We start from the raw sequence: 20,105 nt of genomic DNA on the forward strand, positions 1-20,105 counted from the left end.
TGTAGTAGGAAGGATCCTAGATTAAGAGTTAGCAAGATTCTCATCTTGGCCCTGCTATTAATTTAGGGTCATGTGACTAGGGCCACGACATTAACCTCTCTGGGCCTGTTTCCTTGGATGTGAAGTGGAGATGTTGAACTAACTGACCACCTTTAAATTTTTTATTTATTGATTGATTTGAGAGAGAGAGAGAGAGAGAGAGAGAGAGAGAGAGATTGATTTGTTGTCCAACTTATTTTTGCATTCATTGGTTGCTTTTTGTATGTGCCTTGACCAGGCATTGAACCCACAACCTTGGCATGTTGGGATGACGCTCTAACCAACTGAGCTACCCAGCCAGGGCTGACTGACCCCTTTCTGATCCAACACTCTGGAATGAATGTGGTCTGTGTGTTCAGAAGAGGGAGAAATCGTGGGATAGAACGATCAGGAGTTTTCATGATGAAAGTAGTGTCATTTGCTCATGTTCTGCAAAGTCCGATTTCTCCGTTGCAAAATAAATCCAGAGTACAGACGTGTCAAATGAACATTGAAAATGTCCCTGATAATCTCTGCCTCACAGATAATCACTGGCAGGAATTTTTTGTTCCAGATAATTCACTTATAAGTACTAAGTCTAATCATTACAATGGCTAAGTTAAGTAGTAACTGAAATCATTATTATTTGTATTACAACGAAGCACTAAGTGCATGCTTCGTCAACAATTTTTTTAAAATTTAAGATTATATCCTTGACATCCTTCCACCATGTCATCCCACATACATCTCGTTTTCTTTCATCAGGGCAGAGCATTGCATTATATCCACAAATCGTACTTCACTTAACTATTGTATGTTGACAGCATATGAATATTTTCTTTTTGATCATAAACACTGCAACAAAATTCCTTGTGTCCCCTGTCCTAAACTCAGTGTGGACACCTCCTCCCTCACTTCCCACTTCCGAACCATCGCCAGGTCCCAGTCATTTCACCTAGCATCTCAGGAACCAATCTACTTCCCTCCATCTGATTACCTCCATTTTATTCAAGTGGAGAGTCAGTACCATCCATACAACAGCTTCTTCTTAATTGGCTTCCTCTCCCCCCAAGTTTAGCCTTCGGTTTCCCAAACTGCAGCCAGAGATGCAAATCTTGTTACTTTCGAGTTTAGAACCTTCAATAGCTTCTCACTGTTCTTAAGATAGAGACCATTGCTTTATAATGGCTGGATTACCTGGAATTCACTTTGAGATATGTCAGCACAGATAGCCTGAGGTTTATGGGTGTGATTTTAATCTGTACCCTAGGACAGAGATTAAATTAGTTGCCCTAATCAGAAATATACACTTCAGAGATGATTAGTAAGAATTTTATTATCAGAGGGCTTCAGTCCAGAGGTGGTATCTACAGTTATGTTGGCTTCTTTGATCTCTCAACAACGCAAATGACTTTATTAATTAGCAAATGGATATTAGAAGTTATTTTCCCTTGAAGTCAGTTCTGTATGTGTGGACGGGCTAGAAATGGTGGAGAGGCGTTCCCACTCCTATATCATCTTGTGGATGGTGGCAATCCAGGAACCAGTGGTCACAACAGTTCCCAATGATCATGGCTAAAAAATGCCTTGTCCGGTGGGAGCTCAGGTGTCTCTTGCTGTTTCCTGCCTCTGAAGAGTGTCACGCTGCCTCTAACGAATGAACTATCCATGAACTATAGAGCTGGAGAAACTAAAAGGGCAGAAAGAGGCACGTCACCACGCCTACACAACAGGATGCATGGCTGTCTTCATTCCTGCTCACTAATCAAGGTTGGCATGTGGGGCTGAGTTGAGCCTGAGATTTGCTTTTGGACCAAGGGTGAGACTGTGAGGAAGGACACCTTTACCCTCACCCACGTCTAAATATTGGAGGTTTCAACATCCACCCCCCAAAAAAACAAACAAAACACCTCTAGATAAATAAGAAGGGCCAGACTGGTTGAGGTCAGATGATAGCACATGGCCGACAAAGGCCTGTATAATCTCACTTCCACCTACCATCTTGTCTCCCTTGCCAGGTACTCCAGACATTACCAGGGACAGTGCCAACTGGGGGTGTGAGCAGGCTGTCCACACCCCCACCCCTGCGGCTCCTTCTCGTCCGTCCCTCCTCGAGGAAACCCTTCCTGCCTCGCAGACCAGGTCCCAGCTCCCGCTCCACCCTCACAGGGCCCAGGACTCCTCCCGTGGTCCCTGAAGGAAGCCGGTGACAGGTCTGTATGGCTGATGCCTCGACACCTAAGAGACTGTATCCAGGTCCCTGTAGCCTCATCTGTTCAACAGAAGATCGTTTAGATTTTAGCCTTTTCAGCATTAACAGGAACACATACACACACACACACACACACACACACACACACACACAAAACCCTTTTATGTCACTAAGTGGTGTGGGCCCTCCACAGTGAAAACACTCTCATATATATATATGTATATATTCCAACTAAATGTACAAAGGGAAGGATGAAGACTATATAAAGGACCACAGGCAAGGCGATGGCCCTCCCTTTTAAATACGGTAAATGCCACTTATTCTGAAAATCCTTCATGGAAATGAGGACCGGGAAAATGTCACCTCCCTCATCTCGTTTCTCCATATTTTATGGCTTCCTTTCGTCTGCACACTTACTGCATGATCGCTTCAGCATGACAAGAAGTCCTGCGTTCTCAGACGGCTCCACTTTTGTTTCCTCAAAACTAACTCCTGGGCACCGCCCTGCTCGCCACGGATGCAAACACGGAACTGTTACTACATTTCACCCCAAATTCTTTACACGCGTGAGGCACAGGAAGCATTTACAACCACCTGGTCCAAACCTGTCATTTTACATCCGAAAAAACGGAAGGCCACGGAGGCAGAGAATGTGCAGACGGGGTTGGGGGGGCAGGTAGCGCCCCCGTTTTACAGAGAAGGAAACGAAAACCCGGGGGGATGTGATGGGACAGTCCTCCCGAGGCCCCCCAGCACTTGGCAGAGTCAGGACTCACAGCCGATCGGCGTCCAGCCCTCATTCCAGGCTCCTTGACTCACTCCAGAAGCGCAGTGGCCCACGTGGTTAGTGAGGGAAGAAGGGACAACTCCCGCCCCAGTTTCTGTTTAAAGGGCTCCCAGGAGCGACGTGCAGCCACCAGGGAGCAGAGATTTAATGGGACCACACGTGCATATGATGCTGTCACCTGTGTCTGAGGGTGACTCGGATGGTTTCTGACTTACGGGCGTGTGTGTGAGCCCCACCCAGTCACACCTGCCATCAGGGGCCCCGTGAGTGCTAGGACGGCACATTCTTGAGTTTTTATTTGTTGGCTTGTCTTGCCTTTTGTTTGTCTAATTAGGTCTTACAGGACAACTGTCTCTCAAGGATTGTGATTTCAGAGATTTTACTTCCTCTGAAGTCACTTTAGCTTTATTGCTGCTATGACATAGAAGTCACACTCCTTTGCCCCATTACATCTTTGAATTCAGGCTGAGTATTTAAAAAAAAAAACAGGCCTCCCGCTTTCTCCCCACCAGCGGGCTGCGACTTCTCTACCTTCCTTGGTTTGCCTGCTCATGCTCACCTTGCCAGGGCCACACTTAGCCCTGCGTTTCAGCTTCAGAAAGTGCTGCATCAATAATAGGAACTGCTTGCACCGCGGGCGCTGGGGGCGCTGGGTGGGGGAGGGGGGGCTTGACCCCAGCGGCCGGCTTCTGAGGCTGGGCCTCTGCCTGGGTTGCTGTGTATTTCTGGAGCTTTTATTACATCCACTCCTAGAACACCTGGCCTCCCTCACCAAAACCAATCCCAATGAGAATCATAAAACCTGTCGAGTCAAGTTTAAAAGAGAATGCAGATAAATTGTACTCTGTAAACTACATCTTCACTGTCTTGCCAGTTACTTCTGTTTTATGATTCTCTTCGGCAAGGACTGCAGCAGTAAATGCACTTTGCCCCACGTACAGGGTTCAGGGTTAAAAATAAGGGGTCCAGCTCCAGTTTTGCTTCCAACTTGTGGGGTACCCTTTAACTCCCTCTCTCTAGGCCGCAGTTTCCATACAGCCAGGTGTTTCAACCCCTTTGGGGGACATGATTCTGTAATTGATGGTAAGTTATACTTTTTTTTTTTAAGCCTAAGCTTAGTTGCTTAAGAACAAGCTTAAAAATGCATTTGGAAATAATCATAATCTTTTTATCACTCAAAGAATCAAAGGAAAAAGCTGCAAGTAGCTCACATCGTTTGAAATATAAAGTGCAATTTGTTGCCATTGGGGTCAATGTATGGAAATTTAAAAAAGTAGGAAACCAGGTGAGGAAAGAAGCCAGTTTTTATGAGGCATTTTCAAATGTCTATGAAATAGTCACTTCAAAATCATCAACTTTCAATCATATAAATTTTCAAGCACCTCTCTGAGTTGGCACAGTGCATATGAAAGACAAAACAAGACCCCAAACTGATCAGATTGAAAATTTCCTCCAAATACCAAATATACAGCCTGCAGCGTGTTTCAGGGCATAGACAGAACACTGGGCTTGGAGTCAATAGACCTGGGTTCGAGTCCTAACTGAGTGACATCGCTAAATCTCAGCATCCTTACCTGTGAACGGGGCATAATCATCCTACCCACACAGATGTCCCCAGTGCAGGGAGGGTCTAATAAGGGTCTTTGTAGAAGAACTCTACAAAGAGCTGTTTCACTATAACTAATTGCCCGCCTCCCAAATCCTCTCACTGTGTATGGGACATTTACATGGGCATACAAATTTAGGACTCTTGGCAAAACCACCATGATCACCAAAAAAAAATTCTTCTTTTTCAGTAGCAAAGAAATGTATGCAAAGATAACATCCCAACCCAAAGGCTGGGAAACAATTCAGAACTTGGCAGTCCGAAACCACCTTTGCTTCCTCTCTTACTTTCCTTAGAATCCAATTTGGCATCAAGTCCAGTGGGATGTGCTTTGAAATGCCTCCCAGGTTGGACCACTGCTCTCTTATTTGTCACCACCCCTCCCTTAGTGAGCCGTCCTCATGGCATGCCTGGATGACAGCACCACCTCATCACACTCCCCTCCAGGCCCTCCTCGGTTCGGCTTCCTAAAAGGTAGACTCATCCTCAGGATCAGAGATCCTGTCAGCCTCACACTACCTCCCTCTACTGCAGAAATGTGACCTCCTCCCGTCCAGGAATTCCTTCACATGCCTGCAGGCTCCAGCTGCAGGGCATGCTCTTGTTTCTCCCTGCCTGGCATGCTCTCCCTCCAGCCTCTCTAAGGATGGTTTTCCCAGGCTCCATTCAGTGCAGTGCTTCTCAGAATCACCTGGGATCTTGTTAACCTGCAGATTCTGACTCAACAGATCCGAGGTGGCTCATGACTCTGCATTTCTAACCAGTTCCCAGGTGACCACCATGCGGCTCCATCACTCACCAGCTGCAGGCCCCAACTCAGACGAACGTGTGTTTCGGTTTCTTCACTTGTATGAAAGGAATTCTGCCTGAACCTCTAGCGTTGATGAAAGGATTAAGTTAGGTAAGTTATATAAAGAGCTCTGCCAATGTGGTAGATGGCAAAAATGGCCCCAATTCTCCAGCCCTCCTGAATCTGCACAATTCTCTTGACTTGCTTTTAAAATAGATTGGAAGAGAAGCAGCTTGTGTCTGAATCAGGCTAGGCCTCCAAGCTCCCTGACTCCACGGGCCCTCTTACAGCTACACTGGGCCTGCCCAGTGATGGGGGCACGAGGCCCAGGTGCTCCCCTGCTGACTCAGCAGTGGGCAGCCAATCCTCAGAGGCAGAGCCACCTGGGTGACCCCACATGCATAGGGGAGTCTGGAAAAGACAGCAGATTCTCCAGCCCAAACTGCAGATCCATAAACAAAATAAATGGTGGTTGTTTTAAGCTATTGTGGTTTAGAGTGGTTTGTTACATGGCAATAGAAGAATGCTAGTGAATATATAAGTAATTTCTCCATAAAAGGTGGCTCTGCTTCACATCCTCCTTGCTTTTCTGAAGGCAAGGACTGTGTCCCCAGCACCTCTCACAGGGTCTGTTGTCTCTGGGTCTACACCTGTGCTTGTCTCCAAGGCCAGACCGGGGTTTCATTTAATTTTAGAGCCACCTGTACTCTGAACAGAACAGTGTTCACTGCTAGGGGTGACCTTTGGGACATGATACTCTTTTTGTCCTATGTAGCTGAGGAGTGTCTTTTCTAAGATGTTAATGACTGAGTCAGTATTTCGAGTTCTGTTAAGCATCTGCTTCAGGACACAAGTGCATCCGATGGGTGTGGTATAAGTATGCGTTAGGAAAGGGTCATATTGATGACATATAGTCCTTCTGAAGATTCTAATCTCTGTGGGACTATGACATACTCAGGGTGCCAATAGAGAAAATATTTCATTTCGTTTTCTTACGTAGCATTCACATGGTAACCAGACTAAAAAAGGCTACAAGTGGGTGCCCCATCGGACCTGCAGATGGGTGAAGGCTTACATCTGCCCTCCCCTAGCAACTCCTCTTTTAGAGATTTCTAGAAAAAAAAGATTTTTTGTTATTAATCCTAACCCGAGGATATTTTTTCTATTGATTTTTAGAGAAAGTGGAAGGGAGGAAGAGGAGGAGGAGAGAGAGAGAAACATTGATGTGAGAGAGATACATCGATTGGTCACCTCCAGCACCCACCCTGACTGGGGCTGGGGATGGAACCTGCAACCAGGTATGTGCCCTTGACTGGGACTTAAACCCCAGGCTCTTCAGTCTTAGGGCCAACACCCTATCCACTGAGCAACACTGGCCAGAGCTAGATGTCTAGAAATTTTATCTGCAACCAGATCATCTAAAGACCAAAAAAGGAAGAAGGAAAAAAAAGGCAGGACCGAGGTACTATTTAACCAAGACTCCCCCCAAAGTGCCCAAGGTTCAGGGTAACTGGGAAAATTGTGAAATGAGGGGAACATTTGAAACATTCCAGGTGGAAGAAACCCAGCTACTGGGGAGTTGGCAGTCAATTATTCGGAAACTGGAGCCCATTCCAAGAAGCCCAGTCAATGGGCTCTGGGGCACCCAGGGCAGGGCCGTTCCAAGAGCCGGGAGGGCAGTACCTGCTCTGCCCTTGGGGCTGGGCCTCTGGCCAGAGCTCAGCCAGGTAGGTAGTGTGACCAGGCTCAGAGAGGCACGAGGTGAGAAGTCAGGGGAAGCCTTCCATTTCTTAGGTTAATGGACATATTTCATTGATACACGAGTTTTCTGTTTTAAAGTCCATATATGCTGGAGCTCTTAGTACATAGCTAAGATTCCTCGCATTTATCTTTCCATGTCATTGTCTCTCTAAATCTCTAGAACCACCTTGAAGAGGACCAGGCCCTGGGGCCAGGTGCCATGAGACAGGCACTTATCACATAGTTGCTGAGGAAAGAGCAGGAGCAGGATGGATAGAGGGAGTAGACAAAGAGAAATACCATGAACCCTGCCTTCCTTTATCAGTGCCTAGTCCATTCCTCCTCTGAGATCAAGGCAGCTTCCTATAACTGACTCCGTACACTCCAGATACATGCAAATAACCCCTGAAGAACTCTACCTTTAGTGCTTCCAAGTACTGCTTCAGTGAAGTGTCTCAGGACTGCTAAGGTGCTCTGTAGGCACTGCTGTTTTTTAGTCTCCTCCTTAAAACAGTATGAGCTGGAGTTTTACTAATAAATGTGGGAATAAGTGGCAAATATACACTCTATTGTCTTTAAAAGCAGCTGCCAGTTTCCATTTCTTTCTCATTCAACTCTCAAATGTTTCTCATCTTTTCCCCCCAGCTATTAACCCTCCTCCCGGGTCACACACACACACACACAACCAATAGCTTGGTTCCAACCACGGAGGACATCCCTAAGTCATGGTGAGAAGCAACGCCAGTGACTCCCTCTCATAGTGACAGGAAGAAAAATCTATCTGTAAGGATTCGGAACCACCACATGAACACCGACTTCCTCTCAATTCGCTGGGCAAACATCTACACAGCAATGGACAATAACATGTGCCCGGGTTACTAAAGGGAGTTGAATGACAGATCTGGAGAAACAAACCCCCAAACACTGATTTCCGTCTGACATCATCGGAACAATTCTTCAGTGGTGGTTTGGGAACACCTCACCTCCACCTCACCGGGGCTGCCAAGGTCAGTGAGACCCAAGGCCTAATCATTAAATAGTCAGCAAACAGTTTGCGACCGCTTAACCCTTTGCAGCCGGCGCCCTCGGTCAACACGTGCTCCTACCTCGCACCGCACCCGGTCCCCTCCAGCCCTCCCCTCCGCCACCCAGGGCGCCAGCACCCCAAGGGGCCAAATCCTGGGACCCAAGGACACTTCGGAGAAACAGCGGCCGTCACGTTCCATTTCCGTTTTATGGAAGAAAAAAAAAGAGACTCAGATGCTTAAAAATGGGGGAGGAGGGACTTAGAAATAAAGGAAAATCTCTTGCAGTTTTTCCAAGTCAAGTTCTCAGGCACGGCTGTAAGTTCATTAATTAGGGATTTAAAAACAAAAGTGTTTCCTACACCAACTAGATGCCAAGCTTTACCAACTGTCTTGACCTTTGGGCACTTGGTACAAGTCCCCCAACCGCCCCCTATCCTGGATTTTGCCTCTTTCTGTGCCTTTGCTGATTTATGAGACTTGTCCCAAGTAATCAAACTGAGAATCGCCTCATCCCAGGGCAAAAGGAAATAAAGAAATAAAAATCACCCGCGTGAGAAGTCGGGGAAATGATGCCAAGCCCAGCTCCGCAGCGGGGAGCCCTGGTCCTCCCCGCGGCGGGCCGGACGCGCGGGGCAGAGTCGGTCCTACCTGGGACCGGGCGGCGGCGGCGGCGGCGGCGGCGGGGTTTCGGCGCCCATGGCTTCGCGGGCCTCGGGCGGCCGCCGGGAAACACCAGCGGCTCCACGGCGCCCGGAGCCCGCGGCGCTCGCAGCTGCCGCCCCGGCGCGGTCATTGGGCCGGCGCATCACGTGGCCGCCCGGGGCGAGCCTCCCCGGCACGTGTAACCCTTTACCTGCGCGCCCCGCGCCGCGTGGCTCCCCCGGAGGTGCCCTGGCTGCACCCCCGGAGGTGCCCTGGGCTGCACCCCCGGCGCGCGCTCGGGCCCCGATCTCCAACTCCGACCCCCCCGCAGCCGGTGCTGGCCTCCCGGACGCACTGAAGCAAAAACTCCTGGCGCCCGGCCTCTGAGCACCCGCACCGGGTTGCACGCAGCCTCCTGCCCCTGCTGGAAACTTTTTCTGTCCTGCTGTCGGGAGAGGGGAGCTTCCCGGGATTCGGGACGGAAGTGGGGAGAGAAATCCATGCACCCCTGGCAAGTAGATCTACAGCCCTCACCCCTGTGTTGTTCAGTAACCTCCGCGGTTCTGGCATCGGCCGCTTAGACCTGGCGTGTGCACGGCCGCCTGCCTTTGTGACATGGATGGTTTGAGCTGTAACAGCGCAGCCGCTCCCAGGCTAATTCCCGGGGAAGCTGCAGGCGCTGGCCTGTCTTAGACCACAGTGGGACCTCAATGCAATCATGCTCCCCGTCCCTACCTTCTCTCTCTTTTCCTGGGGCGGGCGCCTCGGCTGCAAGGCTTCGTCCCACCTCCTGAGCTCCACGCCTGTACTTGTTGTAATCCGCGCACCTAAGGTGGGTGAAGAACTGATTGTTTTACCCGAAAGTATTACTTAAGCATGGGACATTCTTTTCACCTGCGCTCCAAAGTACAATGTTTTGAGCAACTGCGCCACCTAGCTCACCCTCTTCTCTCTCCCTTCCAACTCTTCCAGGGATACCACAGGGTGCTGGAGAAGCAAGCAGAGAATGCTATACCCACTGCCCTTGGTTCTTAATGTTTCCACTGAAGTGACTCCAGCGCCATTTACATGGCAATTGCCTTTATGGAGGAAAACTCATTTTCGGAATCTTCCCGGTCGTGTAGTAGCTGCATGTTTTAAAGTGACAGATTTGTGAGGGAAGTTATACTCTGTTTTACATAATTTTCGGGTAAAACGGTTTGACACAATAAAGGAACCTCACGCCCAACTTCTAGCTGGTGTTTTAGTAATGTCCACAGGATATTGGTACATTTACCAGTTAGGTGATTCTGGCCATAAAGACTTTGTTATTTATTTTAGGTTTTAAAGTGTGGTTCCCAGACTAGCAGAATGAGCACCGCCTGGGGGAATTTAGTAAAAATGCAAATTCTTGGGTCCCACCCCAGACACATGGGTTCAGAAACAGTGAGGGATATGGGGGGTGATGTATAGTCCGGTTTTCAGATCACAGCTCTTAATCTGCTCAAGTGGCTGGTTAAGTAAAGGCTGGGATTCTGTCATGTTAACCTCAAATTACCAGAGCTACATAATTTGTCATGTTGATACACTGAAACCCCACCCTCTGGTGTGTCTATATAAAGTGTGATCTGTACTTCCTGAGGATCACATGGACCTGAGGGGTCCCTGTGCAAAATACAGAAGAGAAACCGATGGCTTCTTGAAGCATGTGGAACTGAAAACACCGTAATTCACTTAGTTTTTAAAATGTGTTTGTGTTTTCATTGGCATATACATTGTTTCCAATTGACGAGTCATGGAAGATAGGGAAGCTAATTTGAATAGATTTGTCAATATAGTTCTAAAAAAAAGGACAGAAATTTTAAGTGTATGGTATTGGCTTACATTGTAACAAAAAGCACCATACAGGCATTTTAGACTTCTAAGAAAGAGGTAACTGGTTGGATTCTTTATCTTTAGCTCAGATTTCTCTATTGGATGAATGGTGTATTTCCAGTTGCCTGCATGGATGTCTGAACCTTTGAAGTCTCTAGATTCAACTTTATTATTGCCACAACTTTCGTATTCTAAACTATTCATTTTATATTTGCAACTCTGCTATCTACCAGTTGCAATTGAAACTGGAATTTGTTTTCCTTCTCCATCACCAACTCTAGTCAGTTAAGCTCTTCAATTGTTCTTGAAATCACTCTTGAATTGTCCCTCCTCTTAGCATTCTCACTGCCACTGTCCTAAGATCAAAGTCTTATACTTTCTATCTCAGATAATTGCAATAGTCTCTGTATTGGTCTCATCCATCTCTAATCCATCTGACACAGTACTGCCTGAGTCATTCTAAAATACCATGCCAATCAGTCCATTCTCCTAAAATTTTTTTTCATGATTCCTTTTTGACTACTGAATAAAGTCTAAAATCCCAACATAGCATTTGAATTCATCCAAAATAATCAACTGTTTTTGCTCCTACAGCTTCCTTCACCTGAAATGTCTTTCTGACATTCTGACAGCTTAGTCCTATTTATTGTTCAAGCCTCAGCTCTCTGTCATCATCTCTTGGCCATTCCTTTTGATTCCCAGAGTTCAGTGCTCCTCTATGGTATATTTTCTGTACTTGGTTTTCACTTTTATTAACAACTTTGTATCACAGTCTATCTTTTAAAAAAATAAATATCTTTAATTGACTTTTAGAGAGAGATGAAGGGAGAGGAAGAGAGAGAGAAACATCAATGTGAGAGCAACATGAACTGACTTCCTCCTATACACCCCCTACCAGGGATTGAACCCACAACCTGGGCATGTGCCCTGACCTGGAATCAAACCGCCAATCTTGCAGCGCACAGGGTGATGCCCAACTAACTGAGCCATATTGGCCAGAGCCATAGTCTCTCTTACACCTGCCTTAGTTGTGTCTCCTTTAGATTGTAGGATTCCAGAGGGCAGGAGTTGTGTGTGACTAATTTTCAAATCACCCTAGGACATAGAATAATGCTTTGGATATAGCAAGCAGGCAGTATTTGTTCTGTTTTTAATGCTAGAAAGATATTTAGTTAAGTAACAAATTCCATGTGTATGAAATTCATTTATATAAATACTAGAGGCCCAACACATGAAATTTGTGCAAGGGGCTCAGCCCTTGCAGCCCCTCACAGCTTTGGCCAGCCCTTGTAGCCCCAGCTTCATCTGGAAGGTTGTTTGGACAGTCGTTCTGCTGTTTGGCTTAATTAGCATATTAGCTTTTTATTATATAGGACTAGAGGCCTGGTGCACGAAATTCGTGCACAGGAGGGGGGGGGTTCCCTCAGCCTGTCCTGCACCATCTCCAATCTGGGACCCCTCGGGGGATGTCTGACTGCCGGTTTAGGCCCGATCCTGCGGGATCGGGCCTAAACCGGCAGTCAGACATCCCTCTCACAATCCAGGACCACTGGCTCCTAACCACTCACCTGCCTGCCTGCCTGATCATCCTTAATGACTCTGCCTACCAGCCTGATCACCCCTAACTGCCCCCCCCCCGCCAGCCTGATCACCCAACTGCTCTCCCCTGCTGGCCTGATCACCCCTAACCACATTTACCTTGGCCCCTGCCACTGTGGCTTTGTCCAGAAGGAAGGAAGACTGGAAGATGTCCAGTCAACCCAGTCTAATTAGCATATTACCCATTTATTAGTATAGATTAATGGTCAATTCCTCTATATTTTCTCTGAGAACCAAAAGAGAAGAGGGTTTAACTTTCAATGCGAAGGATTTAGATTAGAATCCAAGAAGGCATTCCCTAGCATGGGTAGTGGAATCATTTTCAGGAGGGGTAAATTTTAAATAGAAATCAGTCTCAGCCAAATGAAATGGAGGCAATAAGCCTGATGGACAATTCAATATTTTTCTTAACATCTTGATTTTAAGTTTCTCTGAGAATTATTTTCACATGAAGCTAGATACAAAGTTTCACCTGATTATTTCCTAGTTATCACCACTTAAGCCCTCCATTGCTGCCCTGTTTAAAAAAACTCTGTGTGTGTGTGTGTGTGCGCGCGTGCGTGCGAATGTGTTTCTCAGATCCAATAGGTGATAAAAAGAAGAGGTGCATGTGGGAAAGTCCCCCGGGTCTCTCACCTGCAGGGAATTTATGAGTGGACAAGTCCTTGGTTATCGTCCTTCCCACTGCCACCCCCAGCTCCAGCGGGAAGCACACTGTCCTTGAACTTACACATGGAACTTGTTTTCCTGTTAACACTGTGAAACCCTAGAAGGCACACGCTACTTTATTAACCTTTGTCTTCTTGGCCAAATATACGCCCCAATAAATATTTGCTGAATTGAATAGTGTACAAACTATCGTTGTACACCTGAAGATCCGGAGAGTTTGCAAAAACCTCCAGGAATCCTCAGTGCCTAGCCTGGTCTGTAATCTGAAAGTTAGAAAAGGTCTTAAAGGTCATTATCAGAAAGTGCCTACCAGATACTCAACGCTATATTTTTATGTGCTTTGAGAAAAAAGTACATTGATTGTGCATTGAAGTCCTGTTCAACTATTCTCCCTAGACCTGGGTTTCTAGGTTTCTTCATCTGTAAATTTGGAATACTACCAGTACCTAACACATAAAGCTATTGTGAAGATTACATGGTTTAGTACATGTGTAGCTCCGAAAATAGTGCCTGGTATATAAGTAGTAAGCATGGATAATAATAATTATTATTACTAACAATCTCTAACTACATCTGCCTAGGTTGGGAGAAAAACAAATGCCACACAAATTTACATAGTTTATCCTTTATTCATACAAACAATACATACACAAGACTGTATATTATTTGAAGACTGCAATAATTTTCTAGTGTAACAACTCTGTAACAAAATTTAACTAAATGTAACATTTATGAAAATATAAATCTCTGATTGGGTAATTCTTCCCAACAATACAAAGTTTACATAAAAACATTCAATATGAGCTATCAGTTTGCAAACAAGTTAGGAAAAATCATTCAAGTCACTTGTTAAACTCTATTGGCTGTTACACAGAACATTCACACACTACATTTAATCCATCTAGGCATTTAATTCTTAGAAATGTGTGGCATGGAGGTCCAACTGATAATGACAGGAATAAGATGTGTTGCCTCTGAAGTGCTAAAAAAAAGCATTGCCTCATACAGTAAATTCCAGGTGATCTGTACCTGGGCTGGGCCTTCTCTGGGTACCACCTCCCTGGCTGGTAGCTAGATCAGGAGGGACATCCTGACAAAATTCTTTCACTATGGATTGGGTGTTCCTCTCTGAATGACATCTCTTTCCAACAATCAAGATGTCACTATATATTTTTTCTCACATTGCTCCCCTACCTCCCTGTGGGGGCTATAGCAGGGATGCTACCATGATCTTTATTTTACACTTTACAAACACAGTACAGCGGGGAGGTGAAAGATCTGTCTACGGATATGTGATGAGTTCATGGCAGCGCGGGACGGAAAGCGAGTCAGTTCCTTGTTCATTATTCTGCCTACTCAAGTCCCAACTGCTCCTTTCAAGCAAAACCAAACCACCGCTACTGACACCCTTTGGAAAGTTATCCACGGACATGCTTCGTGAAGAAAATCACTTTCCCCTTTCGGGATGTAATGTTTTCTTTTACATGGGTGACGTAGGTTTTTTTTAAAAAAAGATTTAATCCATCATGTCACAGCTTCTGCTGTGACATGGAGAAAATTAGAAAAGTCTTTCTGAAGAGTCCTGGAGCGGAAAGGGAGACAGATAAAGAAGCAAACACACAGTGTGTAGAAGTAAGAAAGCGATTACAAACAGGGACAATAGAGAGCCTTTGGACACCCCGAAGATTTATGGGATATTAGAGCACAAAGACAGGCATCTTCCATTTGTCCCAGACTATTTGGTCACCTATCTGGGTTTTCCAAGGAAAGAGGAGGAGTAAGAGTAAGGCAGGTGTCGTCAGTGTTTCACAGATGGTGTGACGAGAAAGCGTTCCTTCTGTTAAGATTTACTGCATGGATTTAGGAAATAACTTAGGCTTCCATACTGAACAGCACAGACTTCTGTTAGTACGATGATAGAAATGAACAGGTGTTTGGACCAAATCTGTAATGCCCTTTCCGAAAATCTCCTCTGCACCCAGCACACGTAGGCATTGCAAAAAGCCATGAAAAGATTGTGGTTCCTTAGTAAATGTGTTCTTTTGCAGCCCAGGAAATAGCTTCAAAAACCGTATGTCCTGTTATACAGAAACCTTGGCATGCAATTGTCGCAACTGCATTTTCACGAAGGCCGACTCTGCGGGTTCGGTAGCCCTATGACGGTGGCAGGTAGCTCTCGTCCCAGTCCAGTTCGTGGCCTCCCATTGCACATCCTTTCTCTTGGGAAACTGGGAGTACGTTTGGGCATCTTTGATACATGATTTTGCACTGGTAGGCCTTCCTTCTGCAGACTGGGTTTACACAGTTGTCAGGATTGTAAAATGTAAGAAGAGATTAAGGCTGTGTTTACTTATGGCCGCACAATCACTGGAAGTCAAACAGCCCTGTGTGTCCGCGATTTCATCTGATCTCTATAAAACCGGTGCCAGTCCAAATGGTCCAGCCTCTCCCAGCTGGACCCATGGTGTGAGTTATGTTGCTTCTTCCCCCACAGTTTTTAAAACCACCTTCTCTCCCCAGGTGATGTAGTCATTGAAATATGATTTCTACAAATTCTCTAGGAAAGTCTCAAGACTTCAATCCTGGGTAAACCTGACAGGAAGGACCAACCCCAAATCGATTTCCCATTTCTGTGCATTTCAGGAGCATGTGAATCATTCACACCGGGACTCCGGCCTCTTCCTTGTCTGTTAAGAAATGAGTCGTTTATCATCTGGGACACGGAAGATACTCCGCCCACCGCTCTTTGGTACCTGTCTCGCGTGTCTCTGACGAGCAGGAAAAACCTTTCCGTCAATTATCAGGGCCATAGCTGTGGCCCCTGGGTTCCAGGGCAGCACATACCCGGTCGTAGCAAGAATTGTGTTTCTTGGAGGGTGTCGCCTCGTTGGGCTCCGTGGGCTCACTCACCGTGATCGGACTGTCTCTGGCAAAGACCTCAGTAGACTCTCTCCACAAGCAATCCACAGACGCCTTGAAACAGTAGCTGCTACACTTCGCCCTGGATGTCTGTGTCGCATTGTTGAATATCTGCCTGCTATTCGACGTGGCGATTTTAATCTTCAGGGCGGCGTCCACACGGTCCACCACCGTGTAAATGCCTATGCTCCCATCGTCAAAACCCACCACGATGTGCAGGTGCCTCTGGGAGAGGGCCAGGAACGTGGGTGTTTTGTAGAGGGAACAAGCACCGATGTTTTTGCCGTCGGCCAGTCTCATGACAATGAGACTGGAGATGGCACCATTTTCATCCTCGTCCTCCCCACTGCGGAAACAGATGTACACCAGGTAGCGACCATCTCGAGACAACCTCTGCCTCCAGATGACCCCGGAGGCGTGCACCACCCGCAGCTTACCGCTGTGCAAATCTAACACGTTGATGTTTTCATCTCCCCGGGAGATGATGCCTAACTTTCCGTTGGGAGAAATCTCAAAATCCTCCAGGGTCTTCAGGAAGTTGTTGGGAAGCTGCACGCGGCGACAGACCACCTCATCCGTCAGGCTCCAGATGTTCACCGTCTCGGCCGACGTGATGAACACGATGATGTCGGGGCAGTCGGGGATGAGTTTGAAGCTCACGATGGTGGTGCCATCCTCGCAGCAGAACTTCTTGGTGATGCTGCCTGTCCACAGGCTGACGGCCAGCACTTTGCTTTGGGTCATGCCCACCACGAAGGTGTTGGCGGAGGTGATGAAGGCGTTCTGCAGCGAGGTCAGGATGTTGCAGACCCGGTGGCCCGTGGCCAGTCTCCAGACCCGCGAGGCATTTTCCTCGCACAGAGACACCACAAACTGGTCGTTGTGTGTAATCAGCAGCTGCGATATCCGCTGCCCGTTGATTCGGAAGAGGTTTTCCCCACTGCCGGTGTGCCAGACGTACTGGCTGCTTTTGTCATCCGAGGTCACCATCACGTCCCCCGTGGACGTCAGCACGCAGTGTTCCACCACGCCCTCGTGCTTGAACACTGCCTCGATGAACCCGCTGCTGAAGTTCCACTTATGCACACAGTCCGAGCCATCCAGGGAGTAGATGATCTCCCCCCTCGCGGGCAACACCAGGCTCTGGATGGGCTTCCCGGTCTTGTCTATGTTGGACATGGCTGTGATGATGTCGACGTCCCAGATGGACAGCACGCCGCTGGTCGATAAAGAGAGCAGCATGTTGTGGTGACTGGACTTCACCAGCTTCACGATGGTACCAGAGACCTCCTGGAGGCTCGCCATGCACTGCCCCGTGTCCCGCCTCCAGAAAAACACGGCGGAGGTGTTCTCCATGGTCGCGATGATGCAGTCCCCGTTTTTGGACAGCACGGCGGATATGAAGCGCTCGTTGTGCTTCGCCCGGAACTTCTCGGCCACCTTCCACATGCCGGTGTCCAAGAGCTCAATGCTGAGGGCTTTACAGATCAGAATTGCACTTTGGTCCTCCGACAGCTCGATGCTGACCACCTCGCTGTCTTCCCTCCGGCAGTCAAAGTCGTCGGTCAGCTGGGGGCTGGAAATGTCCTCCGTGTTCCAGACGGAAAGGCTCCCCTCACTGTCCACCATGACCATTTCTTGAGCCGTGTCCAAGATCAGGAGGAATTTCACAAAGCCCCCTGAAAATTCGGACGTCACCGTGCATAACTTCTCTCCGCTCCCTAAATGGAAGATGGTGGTGGTGTTCAGGTACTGCCCACAGAAAGCATATACCCCGTCCAGAGAGCACTGGACACACGTCACTTCGTACCAGCAGTGGAACTGGTAGAGGGGCCATCCGTAGAGCAGATCGATGACAGTGACGTCTTTGCTGGCTTCGAGCCAAGCCAGGGCGTGGTTGACGGACAGTGTGAATCCATTGATGTAGGTGGAGCCACTTCCATGCTTGGTCCCTTTGATCTCCACTTCGGACAGGAGGCAGGAATTGACATTGTCATAAATCAACAAGGTGTTATTGGTCGTAGCCACCACAAGATACTTTTCGTCCCCGCTGAGTTTCATGCCCAGGATGACGGACTGGGCCGTGGTGATTTGCCTGAGAAGCTGACGCGTTTCCACATCCCAGGTGCTGATGGAACCGCTTTCTAAAGCCGTGAGGACAGTCCTGGGGTTACAAGTAGGCAGGATCTCGGTGACGTGCAGGTGGCTGGACGCCAAGGGAAGACGCTCCGGGCTGTACGTCACGTCCATGGATGAATGTAGCGGCACAATGGAGCAATATTTGGGCCCGTCCTTGTCACACTCCAGGAGAAGGTGTCTCAGTTTGGGCAGGGAACTGAGGACAGGCAGCAGCCTTTGCTGAAGCTCTGCGGAAAGGGAGCCGGGAAATGCAATGACCTTGCTTTTGAGGCTGCGGAGGGTGTTGGCCAGGAACTTCATCTCCTTCTCTTGCGAGTAGTTGTAAGCCAGCTCGATGTCCGAAAGCACTTTGTCGAACTGGCCGATTTTGATCATGGTGTAAAGCCAGCTGAAGTTCATGATGATGCCGTAGAGCAGGTCATCGGTCTTTCCACACCTCGTCAGGTGGTACAAGAGCTCGGACATTTTCCGATGATTGACGAAAAAGATGTCGGGCTCCAGTGGATTACACTGGAAAACCCAGGGCTGGTCTGGGGCCTGTCTGTCAAATGAAGCCTGTTCCATGAAGTGCTTTTCTTCCTCCAGCAGGCTTCTGCTCTCCAAGTCCAGGCAGCCATTCAAGTAGGGGTCTTCGAGGCAAAAGGCTTTCCTCCTGCCCCCTGACCAGACCCCCAGGAAATAGTCTGCCAGGATGGTGTGCATTTCATGCAGGTGACTGTCTTCCTTCAGATACAGCTTCTGGGCTATGAGCTGCAGGTGTCTATTGGCCCAGACCAGGAGTGTGACGTTCTTCACGTGTCTTTCTATTAAGTATCCACTGAGACCCTCCTTGAGCCTCGCGATGTACAGGTAAGGTACTCTCAGGGGATTGGTGGGCCTGGTGTGCTCATTGAGCTCATTCATGACACTGTTGTCGAGGGCCAGCACATCCTCCAGTTCCATTTCACTCAAGCCCATCTTGGCCATGGTGATGTAACCAAGCGCCCTGGAGACCAGTTTCTGACCACACTTCTTCTCCAAGGACCAGAAGAGCTGCTCTATACTTTCATGAACGGTGACACAGAGGGAGGATTCATCGACATCTTTGTGAGATCGCCAGTGTCTCACCTCCCTGAAGGTCAGGTTCACGAACATGGGCAGCGTGCACTTGGAGAACGCGTTGTTCACGTAAATCTGCTGGCCCGAGGTGACCTTCCTTTTGACTCGCAGCAGCTGGTGCTTGAGGACCTGGCTGCACATCTTCCTGTCCCGGGGAATCAACTCGATGTAATTGTTTTCCTCGTGGATAAGGCACCTTAGTTTCTGCAGGATCCCGTGCTTGTTGGGCAGTGTGGAGAGGACGACCCGTACGAAGCGGGGAAGGTGAGCAGGGAGCCACCAAAGCTTCCTGGCCTCGTCACTCTCTGAGAGCTGCTCGAGGGCGTCGAATATTATTACTAGAGGTCTCTGCAGTGAAGACTCATTCAAAAGGTTTATAAATAAGTCACGGAGGTCATGAATCTTCTTCGGGTAGTTTTGAACCAGACACCGGTAGTTCACTGCCAATTGTTCGCAAACACTCAGGAGGAGAGTCCTGAGGTCAGTACTCATGTCTGTGCTTCCTAGAAATCGCACAACTATGACTGGGTCTGATTCTGGTCCTGCGTGTTCATGTAGCCAGCCATAAGCCTAAAACATAAAGGTGGCGTTTAGAATGGTAATACATATTCACGTGGTCATATCCTGCAACATCTCTTCTCCATAGAGGTCAGACTTCTGGGAACCCGGGCCATGCAGAAAGTCATCTAGAACCAGGAAATGGAAGAACCTTCTGAGAAGGTCAAAGAGCTGTCACAAAGCTCACCCCCTAAAATCTATAGGTGGGACCCTCAGGATCACTCATCTAAAGGTAATAAAATAGTGAGTAGTAATATTTCACCCAAAGGCAACGTTCAGCTTGTAGTCTAAAAGTTACAAAGTGGTTCATAAACAGTAAATCTGAATATCTAGTATGGTCATGACATTTTAAAATGCTGAATCTCATTTCTGGGCATGGTTGTTGGGGCATAGTAGGTACCTAGTAAGTGTTTAATGAGTAGCTTACATAATAATTTATGCTTATA

The 20,105-nt window shown here is 47.7% G+C and overlaps 1 protein-coding gene across 1 annotated transcript in view; it reads right to left on the reverse strand.

Annotated features, from left to right (window-relative positions):
* Positions 1-15,199: 15,199 nt before the first annotated feature.
* Positions 15,200-20,105, reverse strand: part of NWD2 (NACHT and WD repeat domain containing 2) — a 135,470-nt gene continuing 130,564 nt past the window's right edge. The window contains exon 7 of the mRNA XM_006088522.3: positions 15,200-19,671. Coding sequence (XP_006088584.1) covers positions 15,739-19,671 — 3,933 coding nt within the window. The 3' untranslated portion in view covers positions 15,200-15,738. The remainder of the gene's footprint in view (positions 19,672-20,105) is intronic.

This window comes from Myotis lucifugus, unplaced genomic scaffold (genome assembly GCF_000147115.1).
Source record: "Myotis lucifugus unplaced genomic scaffold, Myoluc2.0 scaffold_48, whole genome shotgun sequence".
Classification (NCBI taxonomy): domain Eukaryota; kingdom Metazoa; phylum Chordata; class Mammalia; order Chiroptera; family Vespertilionidae; genus Myotis; species Myotis lucifugus.